Consider the following 23,357-nt stretch of genomic DNA (forward strand, 5'->3'; position numbering starts at 1 on the left):
TATATCACCTATCGTTTCTTTAGGGTAACCAAAAAATTGGCATAACCTTGAACGAGGTTGCAACTTCTTGAAATTTGTCACTAACACGTGTGCTGGATAACCTCCAATTCTAAAGTGACTTAAACTAGGTTTACGTCCTCTCTATAACTTGAAAGATGTTTCAAAAACACTTTTCCAGGGAACATTGTTCAAGATATGAATTGCAATCTCTACTGCATAACCCCAAAACGAGATAGGCAATTGAGCATAGCTCATCATTGAACAAACCATGTTTAACAGGGTTCTATTTCTCCTTTTTGATACACCATTTTGTTGAGGTGTACCACGTACTGAGAGTTAGGATTGGATTTCATGTTCTATCATATAATTCTAGAATCTCAAATTCATATACTTGATAGATTTTCAATTTCACTTATACTTCTTGAACTTTTCAAAAGCTTCAAACTTATGCTCTATTAAGTATAAATAATCATACCTTGAATAATCATCTATAAAAAAGATGAAATATTTAAAACCTCCTATAGCTTTTACATTCATCGGACCATAGGGGTCTCAATGTATAAGTTCTAGGGGCTCTTTAGCTCTATAACCTTTTCTAGTAAAAGGTCTTTTACATTTTTTCTTCAAGACAAGATTCACATGGAGGTAATGAATCATCTTCTAACTCATTTAGAAGTCCATTCTTTACCAATCTCCCAATCTGATCGAGATTAATGTGACCTAATCTTAACTGCCAAAAATAAGTATTGTTATTTGGAGAAATTCTTTGCTTTTTATATTTAGTGTTAGCAGTTTTAAACATCTCATGATTTAAAATTGCTTTCGCTTCGTTAGGTCTTAATACATTGTTTTTAAGCTTGGTTGAACATATATGTACACTATTCTTAGAAATAAGCGCTTCATTCATAGAAAATTAATTGAGTACATATGTTCAATAAGACAAGAAACAGAAATTAAGTTCCTCTTAATTTTAGGAACTATGTACAAGTTTTCCAAAAACATGAATCTATCTTCGAAAACTAACTTAGCCGCTCCTACTGCTCGAGTTGAAATGATGTCTCCCATTCCAACTTTGAGCATCATCTCACCTTCCCCAAGCTACTTGAAGGAACTAGTTTCCTATAAAGAAGAACAAACATGGTTAGTGGCTCCTAAATCAAGTATCTAAGCATTTTGGTCATTTTTCACTAACCATGTTTCTAAAACAAGTAAATGATAGAAACTTGGGTCAGGTTCTTTTCCAATGTCCATCTATATTGCAGTGGAAACATTTCTCCTTAATGGCTACCTTAGCCTTCCATTTGCCCTTAGCAGTAGCATTAGGACCTTTTCTCTTTCCTCCTTTCTTCTTTAGAATTTCTTTAGATTCAGAATATGAAGGTGCAAACTTGGTTCCAAAGGATGAACCCTTCTTAAACCTCTTAGAATGGGCAACATTTGCCTCTCCTTCTTTCTATCTCTTAAGAGACTGAAAAGTTTGCAACTCGTTTAGAAAGATAGTCATGTTGTACTTTATCTTGTTCATTTCCGCATTGTTGTTAAATTGAAGAGAGCTCTTCGGAAGATATTTCAAGATAAAAGACACTTGACTCTTCTCATCAAAGACCACTACGTTCATTTCTACTACATTGAAGTAAACTATCATGTTGAGAACATGTTTTCTAACAGATTGACTGTCTTTCATGCGTGCATTATAAACGTATTTAATAGTCTCTTGTTTGATCTGAATGGACAATTGTCCAAACATTTCTCTGAGAGAGTCCACGATTTGACATGTAGTGACCATGATCTTATGTTTATTGATCAGTATGTCAGACATACTAGCCAAGATGTAGACGTGGGCCTTGTCATTTGCCTTTTTCCAGCGATCATATGCATCCCTAACACTCTTGAATATACCTTGAGTGAGGAAAAGAGAACATTCCTCCATTAAGATGAAGCGTAGATCAGTAATAACTAGAATCATATTCAGTTTCGATTTCCATGTTGCATAATCGAGGAAAACATGCAACATGTTCCTCCATTAAATAATGCGATAATCGAGGAAGACATGCTAAAATAACAAACAATTGATCATATTAGTTACGTTTATCTTAACCCATTATATAAAATAATCCCATCAACCCAACAAAGATAAACAATCAAAGAACCCTAATAAAACAAATTATTTAGTTTTTGCAACGATACTTCAAAAGTTTAGACCAATAGTCACCGAAGGGTGATTAACTACTCCTCTCCTAAATTGAGACAATCTCAACTAGTTACTAATACCAGAATAAATTTTATTCCTATAGTTCTTAGCTATTGTCGTTCGATCAAGGGTTCATCAACTAACTTAATTCATCCCATAAGTGTGACCCTACCATACTTCAACAGGCTACCGTTAGGAAAGACAACTGTTGAAGATTAACCTAAGAAACCGTATCCATTTCTGGAGTTTGTGATGTTCCGACTTAAATGATCAGGCCCTTTGAAGGGATGGTCACTCCAGAACTGTAGGATACATTGACACACATCTTTCTCCTACTTACTATGAACATTTCCTCTACTCACCTTGTTATTGACTCATACAAACAATTTTCAAAGGGAGACCATGTCCAGAGTGACACAAAGCCGAGTATGGATCTCACGTGTGAACTCTTAGGGATGTGAGAGTTAAAAATTGAGATATCATATATACCATTTTCTCCCACTAAAATGTTCTATTAATTTAAGGTTTGTTGTACTTAGCTAAATTTCGGCTAAATGAATTTAACTAAGTTTATTTTTATTATAACTCTTATAATAAAACTTTACTCTAAAGTTTATAGGTGTATTAAACTGTTTAATTTACCCTAGTGACATCTTAAGCTAATAGGAATAAGGTTAATTCGACATCGGTTTCGGGCCAGTTTCGAGGTAGAAAGTGTTTCGTAAACCGTCAACTTATAGTTTTAGACATAACTTTACCGGTGGAGTTCCCTTATAACCTTAAATCCTATTTGTTCTACTTAGTTTCATTAAACTAAAATAAAACTTAATTCTAATCTTATTAAATTAACGTGATCTTAGGTCTATTTAATTTTCAACAATTTAAAATTAAATCAAATTCATTATTAGATCCTACGTTTGCATACAACTCTCTATTATAGGTTGATGGTTTATAATTATCAAATTTTATAACTATTATAAAATTAGTTAATTAGCCCTATAAACATGCATACTATGGTTTAATTAATTAAAATTAAATTATAATTAAATAAAACCATTTACATGCAAAATATTATATTAATATAATAATTATATTAGAACTATGGATGTAATATGCTCAATGCAAATTGATTTTCATCTTAATTAATATAACACTTATATTAAAAAAATGAAAATCAATCAAGCATACACAAAACATTAATTTAAATATAACAAATTATATTTAACTAAGTAATGTATGCATCATGCTTACAATTTCATATATTTAAAATATTAACGCATACTTTAAATAACTCATAAAATTCACAATCATACATTAATACCATGCATTATAACACTTATAATATATAAAAATGCACGAACATGCTTAATCTAAGGTGAGATTTATCTAAATGACATCCATAAAGTATTTAAATAACAATTGAACCTGTAAATTGGCCCCTACGATAAAATAAAGCAAAAATTACAATAGTTAAGCTTTAAAAATATTCTAAAATTGTTTCCAAAGCTTCAAAATCGGTCCCAAAACATTCAAGAAACTTCAAACTAGGCTCAAAAACCTTGAACCAATAAAAAAAACAGCACCAAATCGAGCTAAAAAGGCTTGAACCGACCCAAGACATGAAGAACCGGCTCAAACCAAGCTTAACTGGTGCCAAATCATTTGCCAGAAGAAGAACCAGAGCCAGACCACTGAACCAGAGCCAAACCGAAGCCTTCCGTCTCAAACTGGAGCCGAACCATGTGAACCGAAGTCAAGCTATCCCCAAGCCTTTAGCCACACCGTATACGAGTTACAGCCTAGTGCTTGCTAATGTTAGTGTGACGTCAGCCCTTCTTCAACCTTCAGACCAGTACTGAAAAACTCATCGTTAGAGGACTTTTGGTTGTCTGTTTTGGGCAAATTTGGTGTCGAAGTTCTCAGAAAAGCACCACGAATCTAAAATTGGACTCTAATTTACAAGATTTACAAACTAAAATGCCCAAAAGTACAGGGGCCTATACATTTTGATCCTATCAAAATAGTAAATCTATCACCAAAGGTATAGAAACATTCAATTACAAAATTACCACATTCACAATGCAGATTCCATTAAACCGATGCAAATTTTTAAAATTTTCAATTAAAAATTGAGATGACTCTGATACCAATTGAAGGGACAAGAGCTCTTGCGCAGCGAAAGATTTAATAGAACCATTACTCAATTTTAATTGGAACCTAAAACTACCAATACATTGACAAGTAATAGAAACAAATTTCCTAGAGGCTAAGCAGATTAAAAGAAAATTACAGAGAAAAGGCAGAACACTTACACACATTGATGTCTCTAGATCTTCAAAACTCCAAATTGGGGCACTACCACTTGGAAACCTTTCTATTTTCGAAAAATGGTTTGTGGGAACAAAAAATTGGAAAGGAATTTTGTTTGAGAGAGCTTTTGAGAAAATACAGTACGTAGAGTTTTCCCATAATGCTTCTCTGATTTTACATACCAATATCTCCAGGGAAATTGGAGACTAAAACGGGAAAGATGGAAAAACGATCAACGTTCCCTATGAATTTAACCAATTAAATTAATATTAATATTAAAATAAATAAATAAATAAATTATATTATATTATATTTAATTAATATTTCATTTGAATCATATTTAAATGAATATCTCTCACATAACGTCTATTTTTAATTTAATTAATTTAATTAAATAAAATTAAACTAAAATTTTAATTAATTAATTAATTGCTAAATTAAATATATGATATTTAATTTAATCCAAATTTGAATCATATTCAAATATAAATTTCTCTCATAACCTATAGTTTTAATATGTATCATATACATATTAAATTTTAACTTATAGTTTTAATACGAATCTATTTCACATTAAATTAATATTTGAATTTATTCAAATATTATATTCTTTCATAAATTAATTTTGAATCATATCCAGAAGTAAATTTATATAATAAAGTTTAATTAAAATATAAACTTTATATTATAATGTATCACTATACATTATATTAATTTCCAAAGTAAATTTTGAATATTTCAAATTACAACCAATACAATTTAATATCTTTACCCTTTACGAGCTAGAAATGGGACCTAATGGACCTACAAATTAGAAGCTACAACAATATGAGATTAATTGGCTAAACTCATTAACCACATTAATCAATATTCGTTAACTGTGTATACAATCCACTAAAGACTCATAACTGAACTCTTCTCACTGTAGATATATTTCTGTGTCCACAAATATAGACCAATACCAGTAAGTTAGTTATTCGCAAGTGTTTGTAACACTAGTTGGGTCAAATTACAATTTTACCCCTAGGTTACTTCTAGTCCTTAAATATCAGTGTTTCTCTAATGCACAACCTATATATGGTCCAACCACTAAACAAAAACTCCTCTCGTGCCATAGAGTGGGTAGGATCATTTGTTCAAGTTCCAGAGATACCATTTAAAGGAACACTTATCTACTTACCCTAAAGTCGGAAAGGAGTGAATTCTATCCTGTGTGATTATGTTTCCAACTCCCCACTCGGTCTTATCCCCAAAATGATAAGCATATTGAGTCGACAATCTAGCCAGTCTCACTTGTACAAATCAGAGGACAATCCCTCACGAACAAGAGTTGATAATACACTCGGGATTAAGACTAAGTTACTAGGCATCCTAATGAAATAGAAATCTAACTAGTTAACGAAGCTACATCTAGTAGTTACTATTTTGCGGTTCGGTCTTATGCAAACTCATTGCATAGGATACCCTTACTCGCATGTCACCTACACGAATGCATTGAATCATTGTGTTTGTATCAAATACAAAGTGAGTCGTATCCATAGACCCTTTAAGCTGATCTCAAACATTGATCCCTATATGTCTCTACATATTATTCAAAACTCATCAAACAACTTAGGATGTTAGTTGTTTGGATTTAGGTTATTAAGACAAAATTAATAACACTTATTGAAATTATAATAATAACACTTTATTAATAACGGTCATTGGATTATATTTACTATCTACAAGTTTTAGGACATAAAACCCAACAAATTGTATTATAATACTGATTAAACGATTTGTTGGAATCAACCATGTTAATAATACAAGTGCCATATCACTTGAGGAAACTATTGATAGTTCTTTTTCTCAACATGGGTTAAGTATTGCTAATTTGTGATCACAATGATATGATGGAGCAAGTAATATACAAGGTGAGTTCAATGACTTGAAAGCACTTATTTTAGAAGATAATGAATGTGCTTTTTTATGGAAGGCATACAAACGTAGCGGAAATACAAATCGAAATTTTACTTTAAATGCATCTAAACCAATTTAGAAATTAACATGCATAATCACTACCCTAAATACACTAAATTGGGGTTAAGAGAAACATACATTCGAAGCCTCTCGATCCTCGCAATCTCCTCTGAACGTGAAACCGGGACCACTACTAGAGTTGACTTACTAATCTCTAAACTTAGAACCGGATTGTGGGATCCGTTAATTGAAGAAATTAAGGAAGAGATAGACGGAAAAAGGAGGATTAATTATAGGGTTGAGACTTGAGAGAGGAGAAATTTTAGGTTTATTTTGTAATTCAAAATTACAAAATTGGCAAAAAAATTGTTCAAAATAAAAAATACCCTTTAAATAAACTAATTACACACAATATTGCATGTAATTAGTTTCTTAAATTTCAACACCTAATAATCTATAAACAATTAGTAGAACTTAGTGGGATAGGTGTTTACATCTCATGTAGTCACTTATCCCACTAATTTTAGTCCAAGGGCTCTATGGTCATTTGACCATTCAAGTCAAAGTTAAACTTCGACTTTTTCAAGTCAAAAGTTAACATTTTGACTTTTTACTATTTTATCTGTTTTGACTAATTTCGAACTCCCGAGCATGAATCTGCATTCATTTTCTGAAATTCAAATCATATTTGAATATAAAGTCGGTCAAAGTTTGACTTTTCAAACTTTTTACAACTTTGACGATTTTCATCAATTCTGAGCTTTCGTATATGAATCCGTATTTATATTTTTAATATTTAAATCACATTTAAACATAAAGCTCTATCTCAAACTTATAACCGATGGCTATATCAAATATATTTGTCGGTTTCTCTTTCTTTACCTAATTCGAACAATTTCAATTATTCATATTGTTCTAAATTAAATTCATATGAGCTAGCAGGGGAACTTAATGGACCTATAGATCATGGGCTCCAACGATTTGAGATTAACTTACTAAATCCTTTTAGACTGAGCTAATCAACATTCGTTAACTAACGAGTCATTCTACTAAAGTTTCGTAGTTGCACTCGCCTCACTATAGATATATTTTTTTTCCATCTTTTCTTCATTGCTACAAATGTAGTGAATGTTTAGAGAGCATCAACGAAATGTCGAGATATTCTACAAGAGAAACATACCATGAACTAAAAAGCACAAATATTGCAATATATATATATATATATATATATATATATATATATATATATATATATATATATATATATATTATTGATATGTGTTCAGAGTTTGTTGAACTAAAAAGCATAGGTGATCTTGTAGTGAAAATGATCGTTATGAAAAGAGATAATGTCTATGTAATGACCTAACTTTTCAGACTAAGTTGAGGTCATTACTATACTACTAAAACACTCTATCAAAACATAAAATAATTTCATAACTCTTGTTTAAATTCAATAAACATAAAAAAAAAAAAAAAATTGTCTTCATGCCCTATTTAAAATAATTTCAACATTTACAACATCGTCTAGGAAATCATCAAAACAAAGCAAAACAAATAAATGTCCTAAGCTTGACTCATTTTCAATCCTAAAAACAAACTAAGAAAAAGAAAACATTTAGCGAAAACATTTAAAATAGATGTTCCCATATGGCGTTCACGAATCCTTCTTGCCCCTAGCTGGTCTACTTATCGCGTTACCTTTGCTTGAAAAAGTTAAACATAAAAGGGTGAGTATAAGATATACCCAGTAAAAGACCCACTACTGGTCTCGTTAGTGGTAAGAACAGTAAAATTCCTATTTGGGATACTCTGCACATAACAGTCTAGTGATCTCGAAGGATACACACATCAGTCTAGTGATCCTATGGGATGCACATATCAGTCTAGTGATCCCGTTGGATACATATATCAGTATAGTGATCCCAAAAGATACACAACATGTGGTGATCCCGTAGGACACCGTGTCTGCAAGGTATACCATTTCATAGATAAAGCTAACAGTTACCCCTCAGTTTATTATAAATAGTCTATGACAATCATATCAAAACATAAATCAAACTAACAGTTCAGTCTCTACACATAACCGGTCATACAATCTAAGTTTAGACAACAATACCATTCTACAGTATCTATCTAAGCTATACATCACAGTCACACCATCTAGCTCCAAACAATAATACAAACTATCAATATGCAACTACCCTTAACAATCAAAACATCTACATTCAGTCAACAACACAACCATCAATATGTATAAACTACATATAACAGTCAAGTCGTCTATACTCTGTCAATAGCATAACCCATCAATATCCAAACTACACATGGCAGACAAATCAAATACATCCAGTCGACAGCACAACCCATCAATATATCTAAGTTACATATAACAGTCAAGTTGTCTATACTCCATAAAAAGTGTAAACTAACAATGCTTTTGGTCCATACATAACAGTCGAGCTAGTACATTCCTTATTTTATGACGTTCGTAACGGTCAATCTTTTCAATTCTAAATTGAGTCCAGTAGTAGAAATCCCTTTTCTGAAATTTAGCTACGTCTCTTAATCAAATTGAAGTCCAAAAAAATCAACCTAACCATAAACATAAGAATTTAAAAACTAAAACAAGCAAAGTTACTCAACCAAAATGCCAATTTCAAATTCTACCACTTACCCAAGTACTTTGAGAGTCAAACTCCAAGTCAAGCTGGTTGAAAATTCAATAACTCTTAACACCCACACCTTCAAGGAATCAACGATTTAAATCCAACAATTTAAACTAGAATGGTTGTGGAAATAACTACAAAATTCACCATTACTCCTTTACCAAACACCCACAGCGATTTACAGCAAGAAAGAGGCAATGCAGCACTAACTGAGTCCACGACAGCGTGCAAAAGCAGTGACTTTGAACCTGACAGTCGAACGAGGATGTGCGGCTCAAATGGAAAAGCAAAGCATGGCTCAAATGCACGACTGGAAGGAAGACCGACACCGGCTCAGCGACAGGCTTCCCATGCGACGAACAGCGGCTTAGATTTGAACAACGCGACTTTGTAGAGCTACGACTTGGATGGCAGAGATGGAGATCGACGACGGATTGATCGAAAGAGAGGAAGTTCAATTGGACGAAGAAAACAAAGAAGGAAAGGGGCGTGGGCAGTGCTAGTCACGGATAGGGAAGAAAGAAGGAGAAGAAGAAAGATGGATGACACAAAAAGCTAGGTCACTTTTGTAATAGTAATAATAATAATAATAATAAATAATAATAATAAAATATAATTATATTATATTATATTATATTATTATTATCTTTTCCTTTTCTTTTCTCTTTCTCACCAAAAACAAATAACCTAACACTCAAAATATAAAAATCTTAATAACTTAGGACAATAATGTTAAGAAATTACTTCAAAATTTTGGGCCGTTACAGTCTACTTGTTAGGTTATTGGTTGTTCACCTTGGCATTTATTTTATACCTGTTGCAACAGTTACTGTAGACAGAACATTTTCTTTTATGAATATTGTGAATACTCAGACGCGTAATTGAACGAGAGATCAATTGATAAACGATTGTTTTGTAGCTTATATTGAGAAACATTTATTGGATAAGTTAGATAATAAACTTATAATTGATCGATAACCACAATTGTACAGATTGAATCAATTAATCTATGAAGCTATGAATATTTTTTAAAACATTTTGTGTGTTCATTATATAACGCCCCTCTACATAAAATTCTTGAATTCACCATTGCTTAGAACAACCAAGGATTAAACTCGGTACATACCCGCCCATGGCATGGATCGGGAAACCTACCTTTAGCCTCTGAAAACATAACCGGTACTCAATTAATCAGGGTCTTCCCTTTGCTATATAAGCCTTCATAATTCCCTCATTGGTTGCCCGAGCGAAGAGACTCGACAAAAAAGAAGCTAGACCATAGACCAGGCACCCTACCTCTAACGTCGGTACTAGCCAAAATCACATTAAACCTGATACACACTTGGGCAGGGTCTTGACCATGCCAAGAAACCTACCTCAACTCCCCATGCAGTCGCTGGCCGAGGCAGGGCCAGAAGCCTCTACCTTTTGGCATGAGACCAACTCTTTTGAGCTCGATATCGACTCGAGTAACCCTTGCACTAGGCCACAATCTTAACTCTAAATCCTTATCACCCTATCAATACAGAGTTTGGGGTAGACTAAATGAGGATATCTATTAGACTTGTTATGAAGCCCGATCGAGTATTGCACATCTCCCAGAAACTAAAGGTGAGATTTTTTTAGTAAAAAATCCAGTTTTTGGGCCCAAGTTGTTCGGGTTTTAATGATGTTCTAATGCAAGGAGGTCTCTAAAAAGCAAAGGAATTTTACTCAAATGCAAAGAAGATTGGTTCTATCCAAGAACTAAACTACATTTGAAATCCTAAAAGCAGGACTAAATTGGAACGATCTAAACCTGGAAAACATGAAAGAGAAGGATTTTAAATCCAACCACTCAAAACGTTAATTTAAAACAATTATTTAAACCCAACATCTAAGAAAAACCAACAAAAATGAGCAAAGATAAAAAAAAAAAAATGGCTAATTCCAAACATGATTTTGAATGACGAAATCGAATCTTCAAAATGAATGATGAAATCCAATTGAAATCGTAGTGAAAAAGGCAAGTAAATTGAGAAGGGTTTCAATCGTGTGGAAGAGAATGGGGGAGAAGAGTGAAGAACAAGGAAAATGAGTTTTTTCGAAATTTCAGAAGACAATAATATTGTAATTATGCTTTTCTAAGAAGTCGGGTTCAAAATAAAAGTTCTTCAAAACTCAAAAGGGGCAAATTACCAAACAAATGTACAAAAGGGTTACCCCTTCTTTGGTTTGGGTTGCATCCGAGGGAGAAGAAGCCGTGGGTCTGAGTTCCGGTCAGTGGTCGTCAGTACAGTTGGTGTTCGCCGGCGGTAAAGTCGGTAGTTTGGCATAGATTGCTCGAGCGACTGTGTTAAGAGGCGGAAAAATCGTGGTTTCGTTCATCTTTAATGGTAACATTACAGATTGTTGATTCTTGCATATTTCTGTTATTTGTAGATTTATTGCTCTTAATAAAATTTCTCAAAGTGGATGAGGCCAAACTGACTGGTGGAACTACTATTGTGTTATTTTCTTTGTTGCCCTCGATTTATTCTGCTGGCTGTGTTCTGTTTGACATATTAGAGCTCGGTTTATTTTACAATGGTATTGGGGTGTGTAGAGTCTCATGTAGAATTGTGAGGCAGGGCCTGAAGTGGTGCATAATTGAAAAACAATTCTTGTTTGTACTATGTCATGAAATAAAATATTAATGGTACGCTGCGAATGTTAATTTGTTTGAGAAAGCCGCCTTATGAGCTTTCGTTTTCTTTGGTGCAGAAAGGGTCTTGGCGTTCTCATGGTCTTAACAGTGCTTTAGCTGGGAAAGGTGTGCTAGTGTTGGACCAGGTTTTTCAAAATTTGAAGTCCAGTGAATTATTCCAGAAGGGTGCAACTGTCGCAGGTAGATTCATAAATGTTTACTTGGTGTATATATTAATATTCCACCATTTTCTGTTTGTTATATAATTTATTCTCTTTTTAGAACTCCTATCAGGGTTTCCCATTCATGTTAGAGGCCACACACTTCGAGGGTCATCAGATATCTCCAAGCCACAATTCACTAAACTTTTAAAGCAGGCATGCCTTTTTAGCTTTTGGCAATCTTTTTGTTTTGATTTTTTCATCAGCCGTCTATTTTTAGGTGAGATACAAGGATAGGATAGTAGATAAATACACCAAGGACCATAATGTTGATGGGGGCAGATGGGATCGGTAAGAGTTACAAATTGTACCAAGTGACAAAGCCAAAAGACGTTTGGTGAAAGTCTCACTTTTAGATTTCAAAAAATACACCTAATTAATTGAACGATGGTTTACACCAAGTAGTTTTACTATCACACCATTTTTTACCTTACTTAGCTGAAGGAGTGAATAATAATCTTGAAGTTTTAACTCCATCTGATTGAACTTTCAACTTGTCTGGGTACTACGTAGTATAATTAACATTCTCCTAAAAACCGAGCCAGAAAATTTCCAACGACCAATAAATGAATCATCCAAATCTAATTGACACAGTACTCAAATGAAGCTACTAAAAATGGCCCAAAGTTTAAACCCAACACCTAACTAAAATAAATCCTACACAGCCATAACAGCGTGCAGGTACAATAATAAACATAGCCTCCCAGAGAAAGAAAAATGCCTACGCCCAGCCAAAAATCTCCTACAAATAGTAACTTAGCTAAATAAGGCTATTACTCTCATTGCTTATCCTAGTTCAGTGTTCAAATTCAACTTGTGAAAATTAAAATTTTTAGATTAAATTTGACTCAAATTTACAGCTTACATGATAAAACACTGAATTTTCTCCTAAATGTGATTAGTGTAAAAAGTTGATAACTGATATACTCAACCTAAGTGAATGATGCAAATTTATAGTTGCTTCAAGGTTATTGATCCTAGATAAAGAAGCCAATGATTCCAAGAAAATTCCTTAGATAGCTTCATCTTAAAAGTAGGAAAGAGCTACATTCTTGTTCCACTTAACATTCCTGAAATGAATTGCAAAGAATCTTCAAAGGGAGAGAAGAAACTTGGAAGAAAAAAGGTCTTTAACAGGGTAGGCCTTGAGGTGATTTTTAGTTGAAGTGGAAGCATTTCAAAGTGTTTTTTCAATGATGGCAAGGTTCAACATTTATCTCTAGGTTTCGGTAGGGATGTTTCTGGTTTTTTTTTTTTTTGGCTTTTTTTTTGAAGATGTATTTTTATTAGGAGGGCATTTTTAGCGTGAAAGAGTGCCCTCGGAAGGTCGGCTGTTAGCTTTGTTTTTCTATTCTGCTATGAGGTTCTGTGTTTCGATAGGAAGGTTGAAGCTTCTATCTCAATCATTAGTTGAAGTGACTTAAGAGTCTTTAGTTAAATTGTTGCTTTAGTTTCAGTTTGGGCTTCATGGCCAGAAAATCTTGATTTGAAGGTTAAAGTCATTTTTGTATCTCTTTGTTTTTACAAGGATGAGTTTTTATGACTTAGTTTCTGGGGGCTTGTTGAGATGGAGTCATTTGGATTTTTCTAAGACTGTTAAGCACACTGGAGAATAAATTTGTGTTCGGATGGTCTTTTGCTTGTCAGAATCTATGCTATTTTAGAATCTTGTGCTTGGTTTCGTTGTTCTCTTTAAGTTTTTTTTTGTGGGGGGTTTGAGGAATGTTCTTTTACACCTAATGGGAGTTTTCTTTTTCCAGATTTCTATGTATTTTTTAACTTGGAAATCACAGTGTCATTATTTCATTCATGTTGTGTTAGGTTTTGTACAATAACAATGACTTGAACCTGACAATGGTGTTTTCTTTTAATCAATTAGACTGTTGCATGTTATTTGGATTTTAAATTAATTTTTTACCAAATTATTGTTAGGACTCTTCTCCTACACTTAGAAAATCCCCGCAACAATGTAGAAACAGAGACGGTACCCTGTGGATATTATATATATTCAACAAGAATGTGTTCACAATGAAAGATCAAAACAGGAATTAAATAATAGCAAGATAAGCAATATGAAAATAGTAGTAAGAAAATCCCTAGCGATTCGAGAAGCTGGCTCTCTCCCTAAAAGCCCTCACAGCAGCTTTTCACAAAATAAAGACTACCTCACCAATCCCTAAAAACATTCTTTAGATACCTCCATTCCCTTGGTGGGACCCCTCCCCCAAGATATTCCTTTCATTTATTTCCATTGGCCGAGTTGTCTTCTTGGGCATTCCCTTTTTTACCCTTGCACTTGTGGGTATGTATGATAGGAGGTCTAACAATTATCCTTCGTAATCTAATTTGATTTTGTTCTTTTTTCGGTGAAGTCCATTGTTGGCCAAGGCCATTGAAAACTGAAACCTCTTTTTAATCTGTCATCATACTCACCTCTCATTAAATTTTGATATTGTTTGTTGTGTTAGGTCACAAGTCACATTTCTTCCATCTCAAATATTTATGTTCACGACGGAGCAATTGGTCCAAGATCAACTTGTAATGTGAATATTCGAATGATAAGTGATGGTCCTTCTTCTGTGTTAGCATTTTCAAATATTATCTGGGAGACTTCATCCCGAGCAATATCTAAGGATTCTTGCCCTTTGACAGTTTATGCTGCTGAATCTATAAGGTGCTTCTTTCCTAGAACAAAACTTCAATTGCTTCATTCCCATGATATATGGATGTTATTCTTTTGTTGTGTCTATACTTTTTAACATTTATGCATTAGCATGTTCATTTGATGTGTGCACATATAAGCCTCTTAGATCAAGTGTTGTCGATCAGTGTCTTTGTTTGTTTGATACAAAGGTTGAAAAGCTCTTCATTTATACTCGTTGAGTTTTACTTTTACCACATAGCCCAGGGGTGAGTAATTCAATTGGTCTTGGAACTGAAGGAGATAATGGGTTCATTGCTGCTGACATTGAACGTTCAATGCTCATAGTATGTGGAACTGCTTTCTCAGATATAAATGGAACTAAAGAAACACTCGTTGCTTTATCTGAACCTGTGATATTTGCTCGTGGAGGACTTCCTCTTCCTGGAAGGTGAGGTATATTTTTTCTGTTTTTTCTCCCCAGGACCCTTAATTTCAAAATAGATCGATGCATTTAAATTGACTACCAGTTTCTGAAGCTTTATGGTTTCAATTTTTACATGTCTTTTACATCCTTCTCTAAGTGGTGATTATAAATTTCAGGCTCCTAGTTTTTGGTGATTCGGTGGTTTTGTTATTCGCACCTGAAGATATCATTCAAAGTTGTGCTGTTTTTCTGATATCTAGAGATGCTGGTGTTATTCTTTCCTCTGAAGGTGTCATGCCATTTTTCCGATTTGGGGATACGAATACCAATGGCCCAAATCTCTATAAATTGCCTTCTGCTATTGTTCTTATAACTTCTGATGAGTAAGCTCTATTTGAAAGCTTCTCTTTTGTTTCATTTGAAAATGAAATGAAGAGCATTTTCTTTTATTTATTGGTTTATATGTGAGCCAAGCTTTTGTCTGTGTGTGTGTATCATACTAAATAGCGTTTGGTCCTTCAAGTGTATAAAACGTACACTATTTTTCAATTTTATCGCCTGGTTTAAAATTTTCAATTATGTCTTCAATATGTTCCAAAAATTTTCAATCAAATCCCTACTCGGTAGTTAAAAATGAACAATGGTGGTCACCTGGAATTTGAAGAATTTTGAAATAATACTTGATTATGTGAGATTGAGTCATGGGTTATGCTCATATATTTCGAGTAAAGGGGTTACTTGAGCTTTACATGGTTGAGTTGAGGCGTGCACGGTAACAATCTAATTCAAATTGTACTGAGCAGCTCACTGCCCACAATTGAGTATATGGCTGAGGTTAGCTTGTTATAAGAAAACTCATAATCTCTTCCCATGGCGTCCTTCTCTTGACTCCTTTATGCGAGAAATTTTGTGTGTACTAATAATTGGTACGACTTCCACAAATCATTGCATCCTGTATTTTAGAAGTTTGCTGTAAGCTCGCTTAAATTAGTTTATTACTTAGCCTCAAAGTTGCTCTGCAACACAATGTTCTACTTTTTCAACATACTAACATTTCGTGTAAAATCATTTAATTTGACTAGAATCATTTCAGCAAAAGTTGACTTGCATTGAATGTAATTGGATGAGAAACCCTTTGCAGGAGTTGGTAGTCATTAGCACATTTTGCAAATCTTTGAGGCCAAATAGCTGTTTTCATAGAAGATTATTATGTATTAGTGTTTTGTTTCTTCTGATATTGAAAGCCTAGCAAGTTAGTACGGCAAAATTCGAGAAAACTTAGTGTCTATTTGTTATTTAAACTATAAAAGCGACGTGTGCTTAAACCATTGAACAAAAATGATGCTCTTGTTTTGTGTTACCAGCTCTAGAACCATTCCTTCTGCTTCAAAGCTCTCTCCTGGTCAGGCTGCGTATCACTTTTTGGCTGGGCATCAGAATGGTAAATTTGTGCCTGCATTCCACAAAGGACCTTCATCTATTGACCCGTTGGAACTGGCCAAGGCTTTAATGTTTGTGGTAAAACTTGAAACTTTATGTTCAAATAAATTAATTATTTCTCGCCACTTGTTTCCGCTAACTACTGTTTCTGCCTACATTATTATGGTGCAGTTAAAAGAGCAGCAAATCCCATCCTTCCTAGTCAATGCCAAGGGAATAGAAAGTGGTAGGAAAAAATTATTTAGTTTTTCTTTTTCTTCTGAAAGGATTGATTTAGTGATGCAATGAAATTATTCACTTTGTTATTTTTTTGTTTCCAAAAGTTATTGCCTATTGGATATCACCTTTAATTTATCGGAAAAACTTCACATGCTTGAAGCAGGAAAGGAGCTTGTCACTTTAGTGGAGTCAACCCTGTCCATGAACATTCCACCCTTTCGAGCTAAAGGTACCTCATTGAGTTTTTATTTCATCAATCTCTGGAAAGTTGTGTCGTGGTCATGGTTTAAGTTCGCTTTTTTTATATATTTTCAGGAGGTGAAATTAAGAGAAGGTACAAAAGCTTTCTAAGCGGAAAGTATCAACAATTGCCTGAAGGTTTTTCATTCTGAAGGTTACCATTGTAGTCTTTTCTTTTAGTTTATTACTTGGCGATATTTTATTTTCAAGGACAGTGGCAGGCTTGTGTATGCATGGAGATCGACAAAATTTTCCGCTGGGAACTAACTATCGTAGCGTGACCTTTCTTTTCTTTATTTTCAGTCTATGGACCCCTGTTTTGTTTTATTTTATTTGGTTGTTTGGCGCGGAGAAAAAGTTCCAAACTCTATATATTTGGAAATATTTATTTCGAAATAGCTAAAATGAGATTATAGATTGTGATTGGTTGTAGTTTGTTGCTTATGTTTTCAAAAGAGGTCTGGCAAATGGAGTGAAATAGTAAGAAGTAAGGAGTAATGAAGTCTTCAAAGATGTTAACTCTTCGGTCCACATTGGAAGAAGTTGTTTAGTAGTGGAAATAGAGTTACCTTTCTCAATTCCCTACCAGAAATAGAGTTACAATTCACTGCTTTCCTACTCCTATTTTCAAGCCCATTTAGCCCATAAGTGAGAGCTCTATTAACTTTCATGACAATGATGTAATAATGAGAATTTTTTTTTCTGTGATAACTACATTAACATGAACCTTTCAAAAGTTTAGGATTTATGTGAACCATTTAATTGGGAATATAACAAAACATGTGATAAAAGGGTGGTCTAACAAAATTTAAAGTTAGCAAAATTTGAAAGGACCAACCGATGTGGAATGTAAGCATAAACAGAGCTTTTAATTAGGTTGCTTTGATTTGGTTTAGTTTTTCAAGCAGTAGTAATCATTAATGATTTTTTTAGATGTTATCTATTCCCTCTAAATGAATTAGTATTACCTTTTATGGGTATTAAATATTCAATCTTTTTATCCTCCATTTGTTGGTACTAAAAAAAGAAGGAAAAACAATGAATTAACATTAAAAAAATGTCACCTCAAAAAATTATGAACATTGACATTCGAATGTAAGGATAAAATTGAAACTTAGCACAAGTCATGAAAACGAGAGTATGTAGAATCATAGACACAAAAGATACCAAACAATTGTTCTAAGCTATACCAAGTATGAGTTTATGACTCAAAAGAAATGAAGGATCGGAGACAGATTTATCGAACTTTCTATAAGATTGATGATCTTATGGTCTATTCTCACTCACATGCTTTTCAAGATTTTTTTTAGATGACTCAACTAATTGAAACACCGAAAAAAAAGGTGCATTTTGTTGGTAATAGTGGCTATCAATTCTAAGTCTTTTTTAGTCGTACATTCGTGCTTTTATAATCTCTTTTATTCAGATATAACTTTAGTTCACTTAATTATTTACTCCTCCTAAACTCAAGTTTTACGGTTAGAAGTATCTATCACATTTTAAATCACAAAAAAGATGGAGTAATGTTGTTAAAAAGAATTTAATTCCCTCGAAGTAAAATGGAAGTTGAAAAGGCATAGAAGATCAAATGCATAAGAAGAAAAGAAACAGTTGAAAGTAGGTATGAAGCATAAGCTAATGTTATAGGTTTGTGAGTATTTTGTGAGCTATATAAAGCAACTTGTTTTGAGTATTTATGATCAAGCAAGTGTGAAAGGATACTGCCAGTTTTTTTGGTAAAATAACTGTGTTGATTATATTTATTGTGATTATGATATGACAACTTGCTGCCGCCAAGACAAGTTGGAGCTGAGTGTTATTGAACTATATACCCCTCACATTTGATGTTTTAGAGCTTACAGAAATCTTCTTCCGATCCTAAACTTTAGTCCATAAATTTTGATAGTTATGTCCATTGAATTTTCAAATTTGTAAAGGGCTGTGGATTAGTGTATAGGTTTAGTCTTTTTGACTTGTATCAAATAGGTCCTGTGAATTTACCTTAGGCCTTAGATAAATTCTTCATCCTGACCAATTCACCTCAAGAGGCACGTGTCTTTCATGCATACTATTTCATGATATTCTTGGTTAGCTTAATTTTCTTCTCCATTATGTAGAGAAGAATATGTAAAACTTAAATTAAGTCATATAAGTACGTTCTTATAATTCGGCCTTATTGAACGAGACTAAAGTTCAAAGTTTGGTCCAAGTTCAACTCAAGCGCAATCCCAAACTCAACCTAAAGTTAACATTTGATTAGTCAAACCTACCACAGCTTATTTGTTTATTGGATTGGATATGGATCACCATTGTGACGGATTGACTCATTTATGCCACATTTAGATTGGTTTATTGAACTAATTTAGTGTACTTATTTATTTAGAATAACTAGCATAGAGAAAAATTATGCAAAAACAAGTCATTTGACACTAACTAAACCAACCACACTCCAGGTAAGAAATATGGAGAAATTTTACATTTTTAACCATAATTTTTTTTTAGCAGAATATGCTAGGACCTTATATCAACGATGGGTATGAACGAAAGACTTTGTTAACAACGAATACCACAGTTATAAGATTGGTCATCTTATTATAAGATTGGTCAACGAATAATTAAGTTCCTCATCTCCAAGCAATCATACTCTACAACTACATGCCTATGCACCAGGTAGTGAGCATTAGACGATCCTTAAAAAATCTTAATCTAATAAGAATGGGAAATTGTGTTCATTCTCAAACGCTCAAGATGATTAGAAAGTACCATCCTAGATTATATAATGACAACGTGAAAGTCCATGCAATATTAATGTTCAGTTTTCATGTATTATGCTCTTGTAGAATCCAATATCAACTTCTAATAATATGCGACATATGATGAACTCCCTCGGATTCTTGCCTCTCGAATTGCCATGGAAATTCAGCAAATGCTCCCTATGCCAATTTAATTGCAACATCAATGGAACTCACATTAAGATATTCTTTGGAGAAATGATATCGATGTATATGTATATTTATAGTTCTTCACATATTATATTTTATAAATCAAGAGAAAAAGGTAAAGTTATAAATAGGGGTATTTTAAAAAATATAACAAAATGACAAAATATTTCCATTGTATAGAATAATTCCAAAAACGAAAAAAGTCCATAGACCCAATGTGGAAAATACAAAAAATGACCCATCAACCACGTCGTCAACAACGTGCCTGTAATATATTTTGTACACGATCGTTTAGATTTAAACCCAAATCTAAACAATTTGTTTTTCAAAATTTGGTACACGATCGTTTAGATTTGACTCAAAATTTGGTACACGATCGTTTAGATTTGACTAAACGATTTTTTTAAATTCTTTTTGGCACACGATCGTTTAGATTTGTCTACACGATGATTTATTTTTTTTTACACGATCGTTTACATTTTTTACACGATTGTTTACATTTGGCTACTCCAATCTAAATGATTTTTTTCAAGATTTTTTATACACGATCTTTTAAATTTTGTTATTTTTTGTACACAGTCGTTTAGCTAAACAAATCTAAACGATGTTTTTTTTCAAATCTTTTATATTTATATTTAGTACACGATCTTGTGAACAACCAAATAAAAGTTTGAAAAAATAAATCTTTTATATTTGATACACAATCTTAAACCAAATAACAGTTTGAAAAAAAAGAATAGGAAAGATGGAAAGAAAGACGATAAAATTTGCAAACGAAGAGGTGAAGAAAGACGATAAAAGGGAAGGGCAAACATGAAATATTTTTAAAATGACTAACTATATGGGCTTTGTTACACGGGCTGTAAATATTTTACCCGTTTGTTATATTAATTATGAAAATTTCGCTTATAAATATTAGTTTCTAGTTAGGTGATTTTTTTAAAAAATTAATAAATCAATAAATCAATAAAATATTTACTATATATAAAACAATTTTGAAAAAGAAAAAAAAAAACTCACAAGTTCACAACGTGAAATAACAAAAATACCCTACCATTAATCAATTACACACTCGTGAAAAAACTTCTAATTTAAACAATCGTATAATATATATTTGTACACGATTGTTTAGATTTTGGTAAACGATCATTTACATCTATCACTTATCATTTGAGATAGACGACTAATCGTTTAGATTTTGGTACACGATTATGTAGTAAAAAAAAGAAAAAGAAAAAGAAAAGAAGAAGATGAGAGATGACAAAGAAGGAAGAAATTATAGAGGAGGAGATGAAGAAATTACATGAAAAAGGAGAGGTAATAATATGAAAAGGATGCGCAGGAATAATTATGAAAAACAATACTCATCCTGAAAAATTAAAAACCAAAAAGAACAAATCTGGAATTTATGAAAAAGCAATAGTGGCTTCATGAGTTTTTTTTATTATTATTATACGGACCATAAATATTTTGGCATTTTATTCTATATATGTAAATTAACCTTTTAGTTATGATAAGAAAATATTTAAGTTTTAAAAAACCAATAAAATTTTCAAGGAGAATTAAATACTAAATAAATTTTCAACATATCAATTCTCTTGACAAGAAAAGTAACAAAAATATATATAAAAAAGCAAATATAAATAATATTTAATAACATTTCATTTAGAAAATCTAATAATAAATGTCTTTAAATAATTAAATAATTAATATTCATGGTTGACCAAAATTGGACTCAAGCCTGTCTTTAACTTTGATCTAATGAGCCAAGCCCACTGATTGGTCATGGACTTGAGTATTGAAGCTGGTTGAAATAAATCAATCCCGACCCAAACAATACCTCGAGCCCATTGAGCTTAGACCTAGGTCAAACTTCGATTGGGCTTTTCAAATTTAAGTCGGGTTGGGTTAGCTCAATGATGAAGGTGAGTTATAACTCTACGAGGTAAGTTCTTTTATTTAATATAGTTTGTCATGAGGGAGATTTGTGAAAGATTGACAAATTATTTAAGAGTTTTAAAATGGGTTTTAAGTTGATGGCAGAATGGTAATTGTGCTTAATGGCAATTTTGAAAATATACACATCTTCTTTAATCTTCTTTTAGGTTTATATGTGAAATCAAAGAGTAGAGGGGGGAGCAGCGACAATCAACAACCAAAGTAGAGAAAGAGAGTGGTCGCGGCGTTCGGTGGTGGTTCTTTTTGTTCGACGTCCGGCCTGTCTTCCGATGAGGGAAGATCGTTTTGTCAGTGGTTGGGTCTGGTTTTTTCGGGCAGTTGTAGCGGTATGTTTTCGACGGGGTTGGTTCACGGTTTTTGAGCTACGACTATGAGTTTCGACGACATTTGGGTTCCGACGAGTTTGGGTCATTTTTATGGTCAGTTCCGACAAGTTTGGGTCTCAATTTCAGAGGTATCCGTGTCTCTTATATTCTGGGCTTAGTTTGGGTTGACAGTATAGTTGGGTTAGCTTTGATTAATTACAAATTGTTGCTTGTGTTGATTTCTGTAATTGCTCCTTGAACTTGCTCCTAATAAAATTCTTCCAAGCTAGTTCTTAAAGTGGATGTAGACCAAAATTGGTCGAACTACTAGATATCGTTGTGTTCTCTTTGCTTCTTTATTGCTTTGTAGATTTCGTATTACGTGTATTTTGGATTATTGTGTTCTGTTTCAGCTTCACACTCTGAATTAATGCAGAAAACATAACAAGTGGTATCGAAGCTTCATTCGATCCAAAGAAGATTTGGGTTTTGTATAGTAGTTTGCAGTTGGCATATCTTGGTTAAATCACTTTTTTGTAAAGATGGCTTCAACGTGATTTGAAGTGTCTAATTTTAATGGGAATGGAGATTTCGCTCTTTGGAGGAGAAAGATTAGAGCTATTTTTGTTCAACATAAAGTAGCAAAAATCTTAGATGAAGAGAGACTTCCAGAAAATATTACAGAAAGTGAAAAAAGGGATATGGATGAAATGACCTATTCAATGATCCTTATGTATCTATCAGATGAAGTGTTAGGCTAGTGGATGGGGCTACTACTACAGGGGAGTTATGGAAAAAGCTAGAGAGCCTTTACTTGACAAAGTCCTTGCTAAATAAATTATATCTAAAAGGAGAAATTCTTTGGATATAAGATGGACCAAAGTAAAAGCTTAGAAGAGAACCTGGATGAATTTTAGAAGATTGTAGTTGATCTCAATAGCATCGGTGAGAAGATGTCGGATGAGAATCAAGCAGTGATTCTTTTAAATTCATTACTAGAAACATATTGAGAGGTTAAAGCAATTATTAAATATGGTCGGGATTCATTTACTATGAGTATAGTGTTGGATGCCTTAAAGACTAGAAATCTCAAAATTAAGAAAGAACGCAAGGATGGTGAGTTACTCATGGCTAGAGGAAGGAGTGAGAAAAAGAGCTGAAAAGGTAAA

The 23,357-nt window shown here is 33.1% G+C and overlaps 1 protein-coding gene across 6 annotated transcripts; it reads left to right on the forward strand.

Annotated features, from left to right (window-relative positions):
• Positions 1–10,874: 10,874 nt before the first annotated feature.
• LOC103498368 (uncharacterized) lies at positions 10,875–17,414 on the forward strand. 6 transcript variants are annotated; one of them, XM_008460951.3, is made up of 10 exons: positions 10,875–11,504; positions 11,872–11,995; positions 12,089–12,171; positions 14,484–14,689; positions 14,919–15,107; positions 15,260–15,466; positions 16,448–16,601; positions 16,695–16,749; positions 16,903–16,971; positions 17,058–17,414. In XM_008460951.3, the coding sequence occupies exons 1-10, from the start codon at positions 11,502–11,504 to the stop codon at positions 17,132–17,134; spliced, it is 1,167 nt and encodes a 388-aa protein (XP_008459173.2). In that variant the 5' UTR covers positions 10,875–11,501; the 3' UTR covers positions 17,135–17,414. The 6 variants fall into 6 exon arrangements, 4 of the variants coding, with proteins under 4 accessions (XP_008459173.2, XP_008459171.2, XP_050947615.1 ...); XM_008460949.3 differs by having other exon boundaries at positions 10,881–11,504; positions 12,077–12,171; XM_051091658.1 differs by having other exon boundaries at positions 10,881–11,504; positions 16,906–16,971.
• The last annotated feature ends 5,943 nt before the right edge of the window (positions 17,415–23,357 follow it).

Source organism: Cucumis melo, chromosome 11, assembly GCF_025177605.1.
Source record: "Cucumis melo cultivar AY chromosome 11, USDA_Cmelo_AY_1.0, whole genome shotgun sequence".
NCBI lineage: Eukaryota > Viridiplantae > Streptophyta > Magnoliopsida > Cucurbitales > Cucurbitaceae > Cucumis > Cucumis melo.

Coding starts and splice junctions, on each gene's coding strand:
- LOC103498368 (XM_008460949.3), top strand. Junction 15,108..15,259: donor GGACTTCCTCTTCCTGGAAG/GTGAGGTATATT, acceptor TATAAATTTCAG/GCTCCTAGTTTTTGGTGATT. Junction 16,602..16,694: donor CCAAGGCTTTAATGTTTGTG/GTAAAACTTGAA, acceptor ATTATGGTGCAG/TTAAAAGAGCAGCAAATCCC.